Here is a 21733-nt window from a genome sequence, read left to right as displayed (position 1 = left end):
AACACTTTACATGTGTCATCTAATTTGATCCCTAACGATAACTAACAATAGGTACAGCTATCTTCATTTTGCAGATGAAGAAAACTGAGACCCAGAAAAGTTATTTAACTTTTCTAGGGTCACACAGCTAGTAAGTTTTTAAGTCTGGATCTGAACACTTCTTTTGGCACTTAATTCCAGCCCTCAGTCCATATAACCATGTCTGTAATCTACATAAGCCTGATATTCCTCCCTCACACATTCAGAGTCTTAGAAAATCTTTAGCAAATTATGAGTCATCCCTTAAAAACCGAAACAAGATATTTATGGGCATGTATTCAGATAAAGTTAATTACTCTAAGGATTTGTTTGATTAAAATGCTAAAATTCCTAGAAAGGCATGACCTTCCATGTAACTGTCGAATGTGTTTCTCCTTCCTAGACCTATGGTGCCTTATTCTGTGAAACAAGTGCTAAAGATGGATCCAACGTTGTGGAAGCCGTTCTCCATCTGGCAAGGTAAAAATGTGTGCCTTGCTTTTGAAAAGCAAGTGTTCAGTTGATTTTGTTTCTAGATCGGACTTCCTGACCTCAACCATCCATTAGAACTAGTTAGAAAATATTCTGCTCTTCTGATTGCAGAAAAAAGGAGTAAATAAACATGTACTTCATGAGAATAGGTCACATTAGAAAATACCTTCAGTGCCAAACAAAACAGGTGCATCAGAGGTGCAGTTGACATTTCTTTAAAATGTCACTGTAAAGCTAATTGTTGACTTCTGTGACTCATTCCAGGAACCTCATTTTGAATACAACAATCCATTATGAACACAACCAGCCATTATGACATTTTCCAGTGTTCAAAATAAAATAATTTAGAGCAATTTTCAGAGAACATTCTAGCTGGGGGGCGGAGTGAGGAGGAGGGAGAAAAGCCCTTAGAATGTTGTCTTTCCCAACTTTCTCATTCCTCATTTTACCAATGAGGAAACTGAAACCCAGAGAAATGGTTTGCCTGAGGTCAAACTGATCGTTATTGGGCTAGTTGAGACTGGAATGTATCTCTCCTAGTTCCCAGTTTAGTGTTCCTTTGGTTACCCCACACTTTGTCCTACTGATATGCCAGTTTGAAAATACTTTGTCAAAACTATTTCTGAGTAATTATTAACCTGTGGAAATGATATTAATTTTGTTCTGTTATGATAAAAGTGTCGGCGTTAAATTTAATAGACTTGAATGTAAGCATTTTAATTCTTCTGAAAAATCTGAAGAGATAATAAGATTATCTGTTAGTCTTAATACTTTTACCCATATCTGATTCCACTTAGTTTAGGGGAGGTGTCACTTAATGGAGAGAACCTTTATGGAAGAGAAATCTGATCTATGAGTGACCCTCAAGAATTTAAATATTTTAAAATTAAAATGTAGCTGACAAAGATGAAATCAGGCCTATTGTTTTTAAATGGTAGACTTACCAAGACATAATTTCAGTAATGAAAATGCTTTGTAGATTTTCAGACATTATCTTTTCTTCAATGAAAAAACCTCTTCTACTGATAATATATTCACAATTTGAACAAGTTAATGTATTTTAATCTGGTACTTTACTGTAAGTAGTCACTCAGTCCTAGCTATTTACTATTTAAAATGCTGGTCACAGAACTCGAAGGATCCACGGAAGGGACCTTTTACATCACTTAATCCAATTCCTGTATTTTAGAAATGAGAAAACTGAGGCCGAGAAAGATTAATGACTTCTATTTGTTAATGAAAAATCAGTTCTCTTTAATCCTAATAACGAATATCCTTTCTACTACTTCACATGGTTCTCTTTGATATTGTTGATTTTTAAAAGATCTAATGAATAGAAAAATTCATCTTCGTATCACATCTTTCTTTTTTTTTTTTTTTTTTTTTTTTACAATGTCTCTTTCTAGAAGAGTGACAGGGCAAGATATCCAGGTAGAAGTAATCAGTCAATAAATCCTTACTTATTAAGTTCCTCCTAGATGTCTGGGTATACAAAAGCAAAAAAAATATTTTTGTTGAGTATATATTCTTCTGTTCTTCAGTTTCCAATTCTTCATGACCCCAGTTGAGGTTTTCTTAGCAAAGATTCTGGAGTGTTTTGCCATTTCCTTCTCTAGCTCATTTTACAGATGGAGTTGTGACTTGCACAGTGTCATTAAAATGTCTGAGACCAGATTTAAACTCAGGTCTTCCTGATTCCAGGTCTAGCATTCTCTAGTATGATACCTAGCTAGCTACCTATAGGGGTAGACAACAATGTAGAGAGAAAATTAGTACATAGCACACAAGATGATTTTTTTGGAGGGAAGCAATAGTAGGTGGGGGAATCAGGGAAGTTCCAGTAGAAGGTGTCATCCGGGCTGAGCTCTGAAGGAAATTAGGGCTTCTGAGAAGTAGCAGTGAGGAAAGACTGTGTTCTAGGCCTGGGGTACAATGTGTACCAAAGCATAGCCATGGAAAATGGAATACTGAGTATGAGGAATTATTAGAAAGTCAGTTTGACTGGACCATAGCCTATACAGGGCTGTAAGGTAGGTTGGAGAGCTAGTTTGGGAAGGGTACTAAATGCCAAACCAAAGAGTTTCTCTGTAAGCAGCTTGAGCAGCAATTTGCCAAGGTTAATTCTGTGTCTTAGGAAAACTGCATTAACACCTGGATGGGGGATAGAGTGGAGAAAGGAGAGTCTTGAAGCAGAGAGATAAATTATTAGCCTATTATAATAGTCTGGGTAGGTGGTGAAGAGAGCCTTCACCATCGTTGTAAAGGCAGAGATGGCATCGCTTGCTGCTCTGTATATAGAAATGATGAGACTTGAGAACTGATTACATATGTAGGGCAAGTATGAAGCATCAAGGATGAATCCTAGGTTGTCAACCTTGGTGAATGAAAGGATGGGAGTGACCTCAACAGAAATGGAGATATTTGAGATCAGTCAGCAAACATCTATTAAGTGTCTACACTGTGCCAGGTCTAGGGCAGTTAGGCTAGAGTCAGGAAGATCTGAGTTCAAATCCAGTCTCAGACACTTAGCAGCCATGTAACCCAAAGTAAGTCACTTAACCCTGTTTACCTCAGTTTCCTCATCTGTAAAATGAGCTGTAGAAGGAAATGGCAAACCACTCCAGTATCTTTGCCAAGAAAATCCTGGTCAGGGTTATGAAGAAACAGACATGACTAAACAACAATAACAAAAAACATGTGCCAGGTCTACATATATGAAAAAAATTATATATTACACATTTATTATATGTCAAACACTGGACTAAGCTCTTGGGACATACATCTAGGGAGGTAAGTTAGACAATCTTTGTCTTCAAGGAGCTCACATTCTTTTGTTAAGTTAATTTGTTTAGTTTTCAACATTTGCTTCCATAAGTTTTAAAATTTTCCCCCTCCCTCCTTCCTCCCTCTCCAAGATGGCCTGCCATCTGATATAGACTTTCCATATAAATTCCTGTTAAACACATTTTCACATTAGTCATGTTGTATAGAAGAATTATAACGAATGGGAGAAATCATGAGAAAGAAAAAAACAAAACAAGAAAAGAAAGTAATCTGCTTTGCTCTGCATTCAGACTCCATAGGTCTTTCTCTAGATGTGGATGGCATTTTCCATCATGAGTCCTTTGGAATTGTTTTAGGTCCTTTCGTTGATGAGAAGGGCTAGATCTATCAGAAATAGTCATCACAGACAGTGTCTGTTACTGTGTACAGTGTTTTCCTGGTTCTACTCACTTCACTCAGCATCAATTCATATAAATATTTCCAGGTTTTTCTGATGTTTGCCTATTCATCATTTCTTATAGCACAATAGTATTGCATTACATTCATATACCACAATGTGTTCAGCCATTCCTCAAATGATGGGCATCCCCTCAATTTCCAGTTCTTGGTCACCACAAAAAGAGCTGCTATAGATATTTTTGTGCATGTGGGGCCTTTTCTCATTTTTATGATCTCTTTGGGATACAGTCCTAGAAGCAGTATTGCTGGGTCAAAGGGAATGCATATTTTTACAGCCCTTTGGGCATAGTTCCAAATTGAGGAGCTCACATTCTAAGGAGGGAAGAGAACGCTTGGAGGGAATGGAGGAGGTGTAAGTTGGCATGGTTTGGAAATGGCTGGGAAGTGAGATAGAGGCTTGTTTCTAGTTCAGTTATGATGAAAAGTTCACCAATCAGAGATCAGGCTTCCAAGGACAGTGTCCAGGTTTCCTTGGGAGAGGGCATGTTAAGTGCTGGAAATACAAAGACAGTTCAAAACAGTTCCTGCCTGTAGGAGTCTACATTCTGACGGGAGAGTCAACATATAGATGTACAAGGAAAATGTATTCAAAATAAATACAAAGTAATTTGGGAAAGGTGGGTGCTATAGTGAGTTTTAGGGAAAAGTTGTATTCTATAATCAATAGATTTAATTTGAAGTATTGATGGGACAGCCTACTGGAGATGTCTAGCTGACAATTTTAGATGTAGAATTAAAATTCGGGAGAGATATTAGGGTAAATGTAGTGTCCCTGTTTGAACACTACATTGGAATCCATGTTGGCAGAGTGAGATATCCAAGGAAATTGGAGTGAGAGAAGCAAATACCTGGAGAATACCTCTGGTTATCAAACAAGAGGAGGACAATTAACCAATAAGACTGAAAAAAACCTAACATTTGACAGGTAGGAGAACTGGAAGGGAGAAGTGGCATAGAAGGCAAAGGTAGAGAGAAATTCTAAACAGAAGGGGCTTGTCAATGGCACAGCATTTGGAAAAGTCAAAGAATATGCAGAATAAAGAAAAAAGCCATTGGGGTTTTTAAATAATTTTTAATAGTTTTTTAATAGTTAAGTTTTTAATAGTTTTTAATAGTTAAGGTTGTTGGTCATGTTCAAGAAAGCAGTTTTAGGCAAGGGATGGTGTCAGAAGTCTGTTTGGTAGGACTTGAGAAGTAGATGCGGAAGCAGAATACATAGTAATTATTTCTAGGAATTTAAAAATGAAAGGGAAGTGTTGCTAGAATTTTCAGGGTTCTTATTTGCTAGTGCTCAAATACACCAGGATAATGAGTACAGACAGGTAAACTACAGTTTGTTTATTCACGCAAAAGCGTAACACAATATCAGTAGGTAATGGACATGTTTGTGTGACATAAGCAGATGAAATACACATAATAGAGTGTATTTATATATAACATGTGCATTCAATATGTGTACATATACACATATGCATAAGTGTATATATTGCACAGATGTATAGACACACACGTGCTCTCTTCTCCAGAGATTAAAAAGAGAAGATAGAGATGTGCTTCTTATAAAGCAGTTTTGCCATGAATAAGTGTATTACATAAAGGGAAAAAGGTACTCATTATAACAGAGGAGGATGTTTAAATTGTTTCTAAGGAAAATGTTTGTCCTTGTTAGTGCAGGCATTCCCACCAGATTAAAGAAAACAGTATCTTCTTTATTAGTCAGTCAACAAGCATGTGTTGTTTAGGTGTATGTGGAATGTTCAAGGACGACTAGTTCTTCTGGTGAGATGACAGTATATGGTTGAACTGGGGTAACCATAGGATAAAGGTTACAGGGAGGAAAATGAAGCCAGAACAGGAATGACAATCTGAGATGGGGATTGGAACTAGAAATTGTGGTGGTGATAACAGGTTTAGGAAAAGTGAGAAAAAGGGAAATATGAAAGAATAAGAGATTATCAAAGTGGGAAATTTTAAAGTTCAGGGACCAGGAAGTAGAAAATTATGGGTGATGGGTAGAACTAAGATATGATTGCCCTGTTAGTGACTGAGATAGAGTAGAAAGAGAGGTTAAAGGTGATGAACTTTGAGACTGAGGTGTTCAAGGGGAGACTCACATGTCTCTCCAAATCTCAAAGTTTGAGTATGGGGGCTGGAGAAGAGAAGAAAACTGTGAGTTAGTACTGACTGAGACACTGATCATTGATGATTCCAGATGACGTATGATGAGACATCCTATTTATCTCCTTACATAAAGGCAATGGATTCAGAGTATAGAATGAGACAAATACATTTTGAGTTCAACCAATAAAGGAATTCATTTTGCTTGCCTTTGTATTTTTATTGTAAGGAATTAGTTTTTCCTCTTTCCCCAGTGGGGTGAGAGTTTAGAGGGAGAGAAAACAGATTTTCTTAATTAGTAATCAATATAAAAAATAAACTCCCTGAGAAGGGAAGAGGGAGTGACCTGAAGGCTAATCGATTATATCAACAAGGATCTGTACAAGGTGATGGAGATGTATGGAATGAACCTTTAAAAGAAGAGAGAACAATCAATAAGTATTTATTTAAGGGCCTATTATGTGCCCTACACTGTTTAAAGCACTGGGAACGCAAAGAGGTTGAAAAGGCTTTCCCTGTCCTCGAGGATCTCACGATATTTTGGGGGAGACAACATGAAAACTACTATGTATTAACAAGCTATATGGAGAATAAATAAGAAATTATCTATAGAGGGAAGGAACTAAAATTAAAAAGACTCTTAAACTAAAATTGTTTTCCTATAAAAGGTGAGGTTTTAGCTTGGATTGAAGGAAGCCAGGGGGTAGAGATGAGGAGGGAAAGCATTCCAGGCATGGGGAACAGCCAGTGAAAATGCTTGGAATCAGAAGAGGGACTTGCTTGTTTGAGGAACAACAGCAAGGAGACCAGGATAGGAACAAAGAGAGAGAGAGTCTGAAAGTGACAATGGGGAATGGAGATTATGGAGATTCTTCCTCCTAAGTTACTGGATGATGAAGGGAGGGCTGAAAAAGAAAGGAGGAATTGAAGTCACAACCAGCACTGACTGATCCTAGTCATTTGATACTAATGTAAAGAGAATGAAAACAAGATGAATGGTGAGTTTTGTTATTGGAAAGGGTTCACTCAACTCAATGGGAAGCTCGTGACTAAGGAGTGGTGTTAGTGAGCTAGATGGGAATTAGAGTATAGGAATAAATGAGAGGCAAAAAGGGTTTTCACTTCTGCAGATATTGAGTTGCTTGGCATCACCAGTCTTTAAAGTCCTGTAATGACTGAGAGCTGCAATGGTATGAAGGCAGTATGTTTTCCCTTTTAAAAAATACTATTTTTTCCAATTACATGTAAAAATATTTAATATTTATTTTAAAAAATGAGTTCCAAATTCTCTCCTTCTCTCTTCCCCTTCCCCATTGAGAAGGCAAGCAGTTTGATATAGGTTATACATCATCAATCACATAAAACATTTCCATATTAATCATGTGAAAAAAATCTCATCAGTTTCCAGTTCTTTGCCCCACAAAAAGAGCTGCTATGAATACTTTTGTACGTATAGGTCCTTTTCCTTTTTTAAAAAATCTTTTTGGGATACAGACCTAGTAGTGATATTTCTGGATTAAAGGATATGCACAATTTTATAGCCTTTTTGAGCATAGTTCCAAATTGTTCTTCAGAATGGCTGGATCAGTTTACAACTCCAGCAGTGCATTAGTGTCTCCATTTTCCCGCATTCCCTCCATTATTTGCCATTTTCCTTTTATGTCATATTAACCAGTGTGATAGATGTGAGGTGGCACTTCAGTTGCTTTAATTTGCATTTCTCTAGTCAATAGTAATTTAGAGCATTTTTTTATACAACTAATAGCTTTGATATTTTTCACCTGAAAACCACCTGTTCATATCTTTTGACCATTTATCAATTGGAGAATAACTTGTATTCTTATAAATTTGATTCATTTCTTTTTTATGTATTTGTCTTCCCCTGCTCCATTTTTCTGTTTTTCTTCTAATCTTGGCTATGTTGATTTGTTTGTGCAAACCCTTTTTAATTTAATGTAATCAAAATTATCCCTTTTGCATCCTTTCTCTTGATTGGTCCAAAATCCTTTGCTTATCCATAGATCTATAGGTAAACTATTCCATGCTCCCCAAACGCAGTGCATTTTCAATTCAATTGAGTAAGCATTTCTTAGGTGCCTATCGTGTGCCAGGCACTGTCCTAAGGGTTGGGAATTAAAAAAGAGATAAAAGACAGTCCCTTCCCTCAAGATGTTTATAATTTAATAGAGGAGACAGCATGCAAATAAACATACAAAGCAAGCTAGACAGGATTCATGTTGTTTGCCCTTTGTTCTCAAAGAGGAACATGACATCAGGAAGATGATGACATGACTTGCAAATGACTTGAATTTAAATAAGGAGGGCTATGTAAAATCATCAGCCCCACTTTCTCCTCCAGAGCCAGAGTCTAGTGGCAAGATACAGATCAGGATGACTGGAGATAGTCCTGGATGACAGGTTGCATAGGAAATAGGTTTTCACTCTCTCTTTTTAATTACAAGATATATAGGAAATAATTAAAAAGTGAAAGCCTTGGAATTAACAAGGGTTAGAGAAGGCTTCTTGTAGAAGGTAGGATTTAAATTTGGACTTCAATGAAGCCAATGTGGTCAGCAGTTGGAGTGGAGAAGGGAGAGTGTTCAAGACATGATGGATAGCCAGAGAAATGCCCAGAGCCAAGAAATGATGGTCTTTTTTTTCAAGAATGTTTATTTTTATTTTATTTTTAATTTAGTTTTTATTTTCCCCAGTTACATGTGAAAACAATTGTTAACATTCATTTTAAAACTGAATTCCAAATTTTCTCTGTTCCTTCATCCCCACTCTCATCCTTCACCCTCATTGAGAAGGCAAGCAATTTGATATAGATTATACATGTGTAGTTATCTTAAACATATCCACATTAGTTATATTGTGAAAGAAAACGTAGACAAAAAAACTCAAGGAAAAAGTTAAAAAAAGCATGCTCAGTCTATATTCAAATACCATCAGTTCTTTCTCTGGGGATGGATAGCATTTTTCATCCTAAGTCCTTCAGAATTGTCTTAGATCATTATGTTGCTGAGAATAGCTAAGTCATTCACAGTTGATCATCTTACAACATTGCTGTTACTTTGTACACAGTACATTTCACTTTGTATCAGTCCGTGAAATTCTTTCCAGGTTTTTCTGAGAGTATCCTGCTCATCATTTCTTATAATTTCTTATAATATATTCCATCTTAATCACACGCCATAACTTGTTCAACCATTCCCCAATTGCTGGGCATCCCCTCATTTTCTAATTCTTTGCCCCCAGAAAAGAGATGCTATCAATATTTTTGTATACATAGGTCCTTCTCTCCCTTTAAATCTCTTTTGGGATACAGCCCTATTATAGTGATATTGTTAGGTCAGAAGATATGCACAGTTTTACAGCCCTTTGGGCATAGTTCCAAATTGTTCTACGGAATGGTTGAATTACTCCAGCAGCAATGCATTAATGTCTCATTTTTCCCATATACCCTTCAACATTTGACATTTATCTTTTCTGTCATGTTATACAGTTTAATAGGTACAAGGTAGTAGTACCCCAGAATTGTTTCATTTACATTTCTCCAATCAATAGTGAGTTAGAGCAATTTTTATATGGCTATAGTTAGCTTTGATTACTCCATCTGAAAACATCACATCTTTTGATTACTCATCAATTGGAAAATGGCTTTTAGTTTTAGAAATTTGACTCAATTCTCTATATGTTTGAGAAATGAGGTGTTTATCAGAGAAATGTGGTTTAAAATTTTTTTCACAGTTACTATTGCTAACTATATTTCCCTCCATCTTACTCCTCTCCCCCATTTATCCTATTCTATCACTCCTTTCACCCTGTTCCTCCTCAGCAATGTTTTGCTTTTGCCTACCCCTCTCCCCTAATTTGCCCTCCTTTCTATACTCCCCCCCTTCTCTTATCCTGTTTCCCTCCTACTTTCCTGTAGGGAAAGATAGATTTCTATCCCCAATTAAGTGTGTATGTCATTCCCTCTTTGAGCCACTTCTGATGAGAGTAAGGTTTACTTACTCCCTCTCCTCTCCTTCCTCTTCCCCTCCACTGGAAAAATTTATTTTTTATTTTTTTAAACTTTAATTAATTAATTAATTTTTAGTTTTCACCATTCATTTCCACAAGATTTTGAGTTCCAGATTTTCTCTCCATCTCTTCCCTCCCCCATCCCAAGACACCATCATGCATTCTGATTACCCCTTCCCCCTATCTGCCCTCCCTTCTATCACAACCCTCCCTTCCCTTATCCCCATCTTCTCTCTTTTCTTTTAGGACAAGATAGATTTCTATACCCCATTATCTGTATTTCTTGTTTCCCAGTTGCATGCAAAAAACAATTCTCAACATTTGTTTCTAATACTTTGAGTTCCAACTTCTCCCTCTTCTTCCCTCCCCACCCATCCCCACTGAGAAGGCAAGCAATTCAAAATAGGCTATATATGTGTAGTTTTGCAAAAGACTTCCATAATAGTCATATTGTGAAAGACTAATTATATTTCCCTCCATCCTATCCTGTCCCTCATTTATTCTGTTCTCTCTTTTGAATTTGTCCCTCCCCAAAAGTGCTTACTTGTAATTACTGCCTCTTCCCATTTGCTCCTCTTCTATCATCTCCCCCACACCTCACTTATCCCCTTCTCCCCTACTTTCCTGTAGTGTTAGATTTTCATACCAAATTGAGTGTGCATGTTATTCCCACGTTAAGCCAAATGTGATGAGAGTAAGTTTCACTTTTTCCACCTCACCTCCCCCCTTTTTTCCCTCCCATGAAAAAACTTTATTTTGCCTCTTTTTTGAGAGATAATTTGCCCCATTCCATTTCTCCCTTTCCCTTCCAATATATTCCTCTCTCACCCCATAATTTTATTTCTTTAGATATCATGCCTTCCTATTCAACTTACCCTGTGCCCTCTGTCTATATACATGTATATGATCCCTCCAACTACCCAAATACTGAGAAAAGTTTCAAGAGTTACAAATATTATCTTTCCATGTAAGAATGTAAACAGTTCAACTTTACTAAGTCCTTTATGATTTTTCTTTCCTGTTTATCTTTTCATGCTTCTCTTGATTCTTCTGTTTGAAGTCAAATTTTCTATTCAGCTCTGGTCTTTTCCTCAAGAATGCTTAAAAGTCCTCTATTTTATTGAACAACCATTTTTCCCCTGAAGTATTATAGGGTAGGTGATTCTTGGTTTTAATCCTAGTTCCTTTGGCTTCTGGAATATCATATTCCAAGCTCTTCGATCACTTAGTGTAGAAGATGCTAGATCTTGTGTTATTCTGATTGTATTTCCACAATACTTGAATTGTTTCTTTTTAGCTACTTGCAATATTTTTTTTTCTTGACCTGGAAACTCTGGAATTTGGCTGCAATATTCCTAGGAGTTTCTCTTTTTGGATCTCTTTCAGGAGGTGATTGGTGGATTCTTTCAATATTTATTTTGCCTTCTGGTTCTAGAATATCAGGACAGTTTTCCTCAATAATTTCACTGAAGATGATGTATAGGCTCTTTTTTTGATTATGGCTTTCAGGTAGTCCCATGATTTTTAAATTGTCTCTCCTGGATCTATTTTCCAGGTCAATTGCTTTTCCAGTGAGATATTTCACATTATCTTCCATTTTTTCATTCTTTTGTTTTTGTTTTGTAATTTCTTGGTTTCTCATAAAGTCATTAGCTTCCATCTGTTCCATTCTAATTTTTAAAGAACTGTTTTCTTCAGTGAGCTTTTGAACCTGCTTTTCCATTTGGCTAATTCTGCTTTTCAAAGCATTCTTTTCCTCATTGACTTTTTGGACCTCTTTTGCCATTTGAATTAGTCTATTTTTAAAGGTGGTATTTTCTTCAGCATTTTGGGGGGTCTCCTTTAGCAGGATGTTGACTCGCTTTTCATAATTTTCTTGCATCACTCTCATTTCTCTTCCCAATTTTCCCTCTACCTCTCTTACTTCATTTTCAAAATCCTTTTAAAGCTCTTCTATGGCCTGAGACCATTGCATTTTTTTTGGAGGTTCTGAATGTAGAAGTTTGGACTTTTATGTCTTCTTCTGATGGTATGCATTGCTCTTCCTCATCTGAAAGGATGGAAGAAAATAGCTGTTCACCAAGAAAGTAACCTTCTATAGTCTTATTTTTTCCCCTTTTTGGGGCATTTTCCCAGCTGGTTACTTGACTTTTAAGTCCTTTGTCAAATGGAGGGTATACTCTGGGGACCTATAAGTTCTCAGTTCCTCCAAGGTGGCACAATCAAGGGATTCTACTCCTCTATCTACTCCTCTCCTGGCCTGCACTCTGTTCTGGAAGTAACCACAAGTTTTTCTGCCCAGGATCTGCGAGTAGAATTCCCTTTCCATAAACTCTACCAGCTCCACTACACCAGCGCTCTTCCTCATCCCAGGACTGCTACTCAGGACTGAGATCCAGATTAACTGCTCAGTTCTCCCAGGGTTTAGGCTGAGGGCTCCAAAATGGATGCTGTCACCACTCGGGGCAAGGGCTAGGGCAGGACCCTGCTCCCTTCTCACCCAGGTGAAAGAGATTTTCTCTCAGACCTTTGAAACTGTCTTTTGGAGTTTGTGAGTTGAGAAACTTGGAAACCACAGCTGCTGCTTGTGATTCTGTGACCTGAAGCCTGCTCTGGTCCTGTCTGCCATGACACAAGGCAAAGGCTGAGCTGTGCTCTGCTCCGAGACTGGTGAGATAGACCTTTCCTGTCAGCCTTCCAGACTGCCTTGGACTGGAAATCTCTTTTACTCTGTTGTTTTTTAGCTTCTGCTGCTCTAGAATTTTAGAGTCATTTTTACAGGTATTTTATGGGCTATGGGAGGAGAACTACAGCAGGTCCATATTTCTAGTTCTCCATCTTGGTTCCACTCCACTGTAAAAACTTTTACTTGCCTCTTTTATGTGAGATAATTTGCCACATTCTACCTATCCCTTTTCTTTTCGTCTCATTCCTTTCTCACCCCTTAATTTTATTTTTCATATATCATCCCTTCATATTCAACTCACACCTATTCCCTCTGCTATACTCCTTCTAACTAACTTCTAATAATGAGAATAGTTTTATGAGTTATAAATATCTTCCCATGTAGGAATGTGAACAGTTTAACCTTATTAAGTCCCTTATGGTTTCCCTTTCCTGAGGCAACAGACCTTTTCTGCCAACCTTCCGATATATCTTGGACTGGAAACTTTTTTTACTCCATCTTTTTGTGGGTTCTTCTGCTCTGGAATTCATTTAGAGTCATTTTTAAAGGTATTTGGAGGGGGTGCAGGGAGCCTATACTCTGCTAGCTTGGTTCCACTGCAGGACACTTATTTTCTGGAAAGTCTTGTTGTGGAACAACCAGGAGGCCAGAGTCACTGAATCAAAAGTATCTTTCAAATAGTAGGTTTAGAAAGGCTTCAAATGCTAGAGCATTCATATGTACTCCTGGAGGTAACAGGAAGCCCGTGGAGTTTGGTGAGCAGGGGGAGTGACATGATGAGACCTGCATTTTAGGAAAATTACTTCAGTGACTGAATGGAGAATGGATTGCTCGTATGTGATGTCATATACATTGAAGCACAAGTGCATGATGTAGTGAAAGAATTATTAGACTGTGGTGGTCTGTAGATCCCAGTTCCAATTCCATCACTGCCACTAATTGAATGACCTTGGGTACTTGGTCTTTGTGGAACTTTGTTTCCTTATCTGTAACATGAGTGGATTGGACTGAATGATCTCTAAGGTCATGTCAGTTATCAGCAATGAAATACTTGTCATAGACCACCAAAAAACCTATGATTCTAGATAATCCTGGGGCTACTTTTTAGGGGAACAACTTACTATTTCTAGTCATTTTGATCTTATTATGCTCTAAAGTTAGTCTGAAAAAAACTTTACCTTAGGCCTGTGTTTAATAGATCACTGTTCCCAGAGTGCTTTATTGCGTGACAGAATTAAACAGGAGGTAGGGACTGGACTTATGATTTCATTGGGTCTATGGAACTGTCAGATGAGGAAACTGTCTTATGGAATTGCCTAGAACACTGAGAGATTAAATAAGTTCCCCAGGACTACAGCTAGTATGTGCCAGAGGCAAAATTTAAATGCTTTATATATGTATTTGTGTTGGTGCCTTTATGTAATACTTCAGACATGCAATAGTTAAGAATATCAGTGATTTTGTTGACGTGGATACTTCTGCTAAAGGAAATTGCAGTAGACAATTCCATGAGTTAGTTGTCCTGGACAAAAACTGATGACAGACAAAAAACCCAAGTAATTTTTTTTTTTAATTTATTGTTTTATTGAAGTTATGATCAGCTCTCTGCCAATCATATTATTTAAACTTAGACTATTCCTTGGGGATAGTCTTTCACAAATTTGATGTAGGACCCACCAAAGTTTGTCAGTCCTTGGTAAAGTCTTTGAAAACAAAGCATCACTTCCAAGCCAAAATGACATATCAGAGTAGGATTTTAATGGAGGAAAACAGTAGAGGTCATTGAACAATTATGAACTGTAATACGCAAAATGTTACTCTGGAATCCTGCTAAAGGTAAGTGCCTTCCAAAGTGCCCTAGTCACACCCACAGAGGAGAATTTGTCTTTTATTATACCATAAAGATAGGGCAACCTGATTCCTTTTTGGCTATCTAAGAATAGATATGGAATGTTTGATCAGTTCCAGCAATGACTATTTTTACAGCTTGGAAACTATTATTTGCTTTATTGCTATTATTTGCTTTAAAACACCTGGTGTGCAAAGACATTTTGATAACTAGTATATCACAAGACATCTTTTATTTCGATCATTTTATGGCCAGAGGACATTCTTTATTTTTTAATATATAACTTATTTATTTTTCAGTTTTCAACATTCACTTCCATAAGAATTTGAAATCCAAATTTTCTCCCCATGTCTCCCCACCCCCTACCCCAGGGCAGCATATACCCTATCCACCACTTCCTTCAGTTTGTCCTCCCTTCTATCACTCCTCTTTCTTTCATCCCTTTCCCCTGTATTTTCCTGTAGGGCAAAATAGATTTCTATGCTCGATTGCCTGTACATCTTCTTTCCCACATGCACGCAAAAGCAATTTTTAACATTCATATTTAAAGCTTTGAGTTCCATATTCTCTCCTTTCCTCCCTTCTCACCCACCCTTATTGAGAAAGCAAGTAATTCAATATAGGTAATACATGTGTAGTCATGCAAAACGTTTCCATAATAGTTATGTTGTAAAAGACTAACCACATTTCCCTCTGTCCTGTCCTACCCTCTTTTTATTCTAGTCTCTCCCTTGACCTATCCCTTCACAATAGTGTTTGCTTCTGATTATCTCTTTCCCAAATATGCTGTCCCTTCTCTTATCTTCCTTCTCCTATCCACTTCTTCTGCCTTCCTGCAGGGTAAAATAGATTTCCATACCCAATTGAGTATGTGTTATTTCATGCTTAAGCCAAATCCCATGAGAGTAAGGTTCACTTATTCCTCTTCATCTTCCCCTCCATTGTAAAAGCTCTTTCTTGCCTTTTTTATGTGACATGATAGGCTACATTCCATCTCTACCTTTCTTTTACTCCTAGTACATTCCACTCAACAGTAAATTTTATTTTTTAAGTATTCTCCCTTCATATTCTGCTCACTCTGCACCCTATATATACATATATATGCACACACACACATATATATATACATACACACATACACTCATATACATACCTACACATATACATACACATATATAATATGCACATACGTACCTACACACACCTGTGTATATAGATCATATATGTATATGTGTATCTGTGTGTATGTCTCTCTCTCCATATACATATACATACATACATACCTATATATATGTATATATGTCTATCTGTCTCTTCCCTCTAACTACTCTAATACTGAAAAGGTCTCATGAGTTACAAATACCATCTTTCCATGTAGGAATGTAGACAGTTTAACTTCATTGAGTTCCTTATGACTTCTCTCTCCTGTTTACCTTTTCATGTTTCTCTTCATTCTTGTATTTGAAAGTCAAATTTTCTATTCAGCTCAGGACTTTTCAACAAGAATGCTTGGAAGTACTCTATTTCATTGAAATTCCATTTTTCCCCAGTTTTGCTGGGTGAGTGATTCTTGGTTTTAATCCTACCTCATTTGACCTCTGGAACATCATATTCCAAACCTTTCAGTTCCTTAGTGTAGAAGCTGCTAAATCCTGTGTTATCCTGATTGTATTTCCACAATACTTGAATTGCTTCTTTCTGGTTGCTTGTAATATTTTCTCCTTGACCTGGGAACTCTGGAACTTGGTTACAATATTCCTAAGAATTTTCCTTTTGTGATCTCTTTCAGGAGGTGATTGGTGAATTCTTTCCATTTTTATTTTACCCTCTGGGTCCAGAGTATCAGGGCAGTTTTCCTTGATAATTTCTTGGAAGGTGATGTATAGGCTCTTTTTTTGATCATAGTTTTCAGGCAGACAAATAATTTTTAAATTATCTCTTATGGATCTGTTTTCCAGGTCAGTTGTTTTTCCAGTGAGATATTTCACGTTGTTTTCTATTTTCTCATTCTTTTGATTTTGTTTTATAACTTCTTGATTTCTCATATAGTCATTAGTTTCCATCTGCTCCATTCTAATTTTTAAGGAACTATTTTCTTCAGTGAACTTTTGAACCTCCTTTTCCATTTGGCTAATTCTGCTTCTTCAGCTCGATGGTGCAGTGGATAGAGCACCAGTGCAGGAGTCAGGAGGACTGAGTTCAAATCTTGCCTCAGACACTTGACACTCACTAGCTGTGTGACCCTGGGCAAGTCACTTAAGCCCAATTGCCTCATCCTGGGTCATCTCTAGTCATCCTGATGAATATCTGGTCACTGGATTCAGATGGCTCTGGAGGTGAAGCGAGGCTGGTGACCTGCACAGCCCTCCCTCACTCAAAACAAAGTCAAGTGCAAGTCATGTCATTATTTCTCTGATGGCATGATCTTCTTTGGCAACGAAGGATGAACACACACACACAGCAATTCTGCTTCTCAATGCATTCTTCTCCTCATTGGCTTTTGGACTTTTTTTTGCTATTTGGGTAGTCTATTTTTGAAGGTGTTATTTTCTTCAGCATTGTTTTGGGTCTCCTTTAGCAAGCTGTTGACTCTTTTTTTCATGATTTTCTTGCATCACTTTCATTTCTCTTCCCAATTTTTCCTCCACCTCTCTTACTTGATTTTCAAAATCCTTTTTGAGCTCTTCCATGGCCTGAGACCATTTCATATTTTTTTGCATGCTTTGCATAGGAGCCTTGACCTTGCTGTCTTCCTCCAGTTGTATACTTTGGCCTTTCTCTGATTGTATACTTTGGTCTTCCTCATCTGAAAGGATGGAAGAAAATACCTTTGATCGAGAAAATATCCTTCTGTACTCTTATTTTTTTCCCTTTCTGGGCATTTCCCCAGACAATTACTTGACTTTTTTCAAGTGCAGGGTATATTTCAGATGTTTTGTCCGACTGTTCTCTGAGATATCTCTAGGGACTTGTAAGTTTTAAGTTCCTCCAAAGTGGCATAGGCCTTGCCCTGGTCTGTGAGCAACCACAAGCCTTCTTTTCTGCCCTGGAACTGTGAGTAGGATTCCCTCTCCACAGCTGCCACCAGCTTCACCACGTGAATGCTCCTGCTCACCCCATGACCACCACTCAGGACCGTGACCCAGATCAGCCACTCAATTCCCCTACTGTCTCTAGGCAGAGAAGTCCAGAAGCAGCTGCAGCCACCCTGGGACTGTGGCTGGAGTCAATCCACTCTCCCCTCTCACTCAGGTGAAAGAGCTTTCTCACTGACCTTTGAAGCTGCCTTTGCCATTTTGGGGTTGAAAAATCTGGAAACCACAGCAGCTGCCCATTATTCAGCACCCTGAAGCGTACTCTAGTCCCATCTGTTCTGGCATGGCCCACTTGGGGCTGCATTCTCCTCCAAGCCTGGTGCAATTAGACTCTTCCTGTTGACTTTCCAGGTTGTCTTGGGCTGCAAATGCATTTCACTCTCATTTTGTGGTTTCTGCTGCTCTAGAATTTGTTTAGAATAATTTTTCACAAGTATTTTAAGGGCTTTGAGGGGAGACCTTGAGCAGGTTCATGCTTCTACTCCACCATCTTATCTCTGGTAACAATTAAAATTCTTTCTTTTTAAAAAATTATCAGTTTATTTCTTTTCAGTTTTCTATAATCATTTCCATAAGTCTTAGATTTTCTCCCCCTCCCTCCCTGAGATGGTATCCAATCTTATATGGGTTCTACCCATACATTCTTATTAAACACGTTTTTGTATTAGTCATGTTATAGAGAAGAATTAAAATGAATGGGAGAAACCATGAGAAAAACCAGAACAAATCAAAATATCACATGAGAAAATATTCTGCTTCATTCTTCAGTCGAATTCCATAGTTCTTTCTCTGGATGTGTGTGGTATTTTGCCTCAAGAATTCTTTGGGAATGTCTTTAGGTCCTTGCATTGCTGTGAAGGGCTAAGTCTACCAGAAAAATTCCTCACACACTGTGGTTTTTACATTGTACAATGATCTCCTGGTTCTGCTGCTTTCACTCAGCATCAGTTCATATGAGTCCTTCCTGACCTCTCTGGAATCTTCCTGTTCATCATTTCTTACAGCACAATAGTATTCCATTGCATTCATATACCACAGCTTGTTCAGTCATTCCCCAATTGATGGGCATCCTCTTGATTTCCAGTTCTTGGCCACCCCAGAGAGAGCTGCTATAAATATTTTTGTACATGTGGGACTCTTTCCCATTTTTATAATCTCTTTGGGATACAGTCCTAGAAATGATATTATTGGGTCAAAGGGTAGAAAATCAAAATTCTTAGGCAACTCAAAAATTTAGAAAAGTTTCTTATGATTCATATATTTGTGATTTTTTTGCCTCCTTCATCATCTGTTGTTTTAAGGTCCCTAGTTCTGAGTTGTTCTGATTGTATGTTAAACATGTTTTTGTGAATTCTTTTGTTGGGATTGGATGGAAGAGCAAAAAGGCCTTCTGCAACAGTAACCCCTGACATTGGGCATGATTCCAATGGATAATCTGTACCCAAAATATATACTTGTAAAATAGCTAGACCTTGAGAGTCAGGTGCTATTAAGTAGAAATAAAATGACTTATGGTTTTTCAGAGGTTACTGTTCATAATTTATAACAAATAAGCTTTTGTTTTCTGGACCACCAAGTGAATCATCCAGATAACTTTCAACTCCACAGCCATGGAATGTACTAGTCTAATTCTCTCTAATGCTTCATGAAATTTACTCTAGAATCTCTTTGACATTGAGGGCTTGGAGCATTTGAAATTTTGAATTTGTTTTGCAAGAAACTCCAGGAATGACTCATTAAAGCTGTAATTTTTTCTGTTCTTATTTGTTCTTGGAAACATCATTTTCTAAGAACAGGAATCTCCAAGAAATGGTATTTCCTTAGTTGGCTGGTAGGACATTTTCCTTAACCATTAACCCATTTATGAGCAAATTTATTAACTAGAATACTACTAAAATATGAATATGGAGAATTCTAGGAGATCCTAGGACAATTCTAGTATTCAAATCCTACATATTTACATATTTGTATAGGCAAAATTTCCACAATATGGGGCTTTCCTTTTTACAATAGATGTGTTCTTTGAAGAGTTCTATGCAAATAAAATTTTTAAAGATTGAATCATTTTATTTATAGTAACAATGCTTATTGGGACTCCTTTTATAAAGTATATTCTTATCATTTGAAGTAGCTATTTTGTGTTTGAATTTATAGAATATCATGTATCTTTAAAATAAAGAATGTCTTTTTTAATTGGATGGAGGAAAATAAAGCCAAGATCACACATCTGTATGTCTTTTTTTTTTTTAATTGAACTACTGACCTTCAATTTTTATACTATTTATTACATGCTGAGTTCTGTGTTGGATGCCAAAGAGAAGTATGATGATCTTTGACATGCTCAGATCTCTATCTTTAAGAAACATTCACTGGATTGTATGCTCCTAAAGTTGTTCTACAGTTCTTTTTTTATCTCAGCCAAGTTCTGAGAAAAAAGTATAATTTTGTTGCTTCCACCTTCTCACCTAACTTTGTAATATCTTGCAGTCTAGTTTTTATTCCTGTGCTAGATTGAAATTTCTCTCTCAAAGGTCATTAGTGGTCTTTTTATTACTAAATCCAGTGGTTTTTTCTCCATCTTAACCCTTCATGATGTTTCTGAAGTATTTGACATTGTTAACTGCGCTCTCCTGCGCAGTTTTTTTGATGTCATTTTTCCATCGTGTCTGACTCTCTGTGGCCCCATTTGGCAGAGATACTGGAGTAGTTTGCCACTTCCTTCTCCAGCTCATTTTACAGATGAGGAATCTGAGGCAAACTGTATTAAATGACTTGTCCAGGGTTCACATAGCTAGTAAGCATCTGAGACTGGATTTGAACTCAGGAAGATGAATCTTACAGCACTCTGTGCACTGTGGCACCACTGAGTTTCCCCAGATACTATCTACTCCCCTGTTATGGGTCTCTTCCTTTACTGTCTGACCAGTTTTTCCCAATATCCTTTTCAAGGGAACTTTGCTGATTTGGTGCCTTTTTCTTTTCTAGGCTAATGACACATCACTCTCTTTCACACACTTTATGCTTTAGCCAAACTGACCCATTTGGTGTTTCCTATCACATTCCATCATCTACCTCCATGCTTTTGTATTAGCTGTCACCCATTCCTTGAATGGATACACTTTTATTATCTCCAGAACTTGGAATTGCTATCTCTTTTCGAGGTTCAACTCACCTATCATCTCCAACATGAGATATTTCATAATCCTTCCCAGTTGTTAGTTTCCTGCCCATCTCATCTCTATGTATTTATTTTTCATATACACCTTATGTACTCATAGATATGGAAAATTTGTGTAAATGTTTTTGGCCCTCCCTTCATTACAGAGAGGCCTGAATTTCTTTCTTTTTCTTTTATGGGGTATACAGTACCTTTTTGCAAAATCTGGGTTCAATATTTGGTCATAAGCTCTGTGCCATCTGCTGGCTTTTATGTATCATCTGCAGCTTCTGCAAGCCCCCGAAAATTCCCATTTAGTTTTTAATGCTGACCCAGAATACATTGAAACCACAGTGGGGAAAGTCATGATGTGGAAGGGATAGCTGTACATCTTCCTAGTAGAATGTAAACTTCTTGGAATAGGGACTGTGTGAATTTTTCTTTGTCTTATCAGTGCCTGGCACAGTGCTTGAATCATAGTAAGCATTTAAAAGTGCTGTTTCATTGATTGACATATAATTCACTTAAAATCTTAATGAGGAAGATAAGACAGTTGGAAAATAATTTATAATAATACATGATTGTGTATTACAATTATAGACAATAAATATCACAGGAGGTCCCAGTATAGAATTTAATGTGAGTTAGAATAGTTGACAGAGGCTTATAAGTTAAGTCATAGAGGATGGGAAGGTTTTGGGTAGCCAGAGAGAAGGGATAGGGGAAGTATTCCATATGGGAATAAATAGAATGAGTAAAGTAGTTGAGGTATGAACATTATATATTTGTAGGACTGGGAGGAGGCTGGTCTAATTAAAGCAGAGATTTCTTTAGAATGGGAAGTCATACAAACAAAGTCTGTCCAGGTTGAGGGAGGGTGTTAAGGACTCAGGATGTGATATAGTTGCTAGATCCAAAGATTCAAATGGAAGAACTTTAAGGGGTATGATCTTTTGGACTGCAACCCCAGTTCCTTCGCTCTTCAATATATAGTGCTCCAAGACTTGTGGTCTTTTAGTGTCAGTGCTGCTAGGTCTTGTGTAATTCTA

General features: G+C 37.3%; 1 protein-coding gene across 8 annotated transcripts in view; it reads left to right on the top strand.

Moving 5' to 3' along the window:
• RASEF (RAS and EF-hand domain containing) overlaps positions 1-21733 on the top strand; it is an 825381-nt gene that overhangs the window by 94310 nt on the left and 709338 nt on the right. For all 8 annotated transcript variants that reach the window (XR_011966209.1, XR_011966208.1, XR_011966205.1 and 5 more), the window contains one exon: positions 422-498. Coding sequence is in view for 3 of the 8 variants with exons in the window: in XM_072605244.1 (XP_072461345.1) it covers positions 422-498 (77 nt within the window). In the remaining 5 variants the exon portion in view is untranslated. The remainder of the gene's footprint in view (positions 1-421; positions 499-21733) is intronic.

Source organism: Notamacropus eugenii, chromosome 1, assembly GCF_028372415.1.
Source record: "Notamacropus eugenii isolate mMacEug1 chromosome 1, mMacEug1.pri_v2, whole genome shotgun sequence".
NCBI lineage: Eukaryota > Metazoa > Chordata > Mammalia > Diprotodontia > Macropodidae > Notamacropus > Notamacropus eugenii.
Note: the sequence above shows the minus strand (reverse complement) of the source record. Positions and strands in the feature narration are given on the sequence as shown.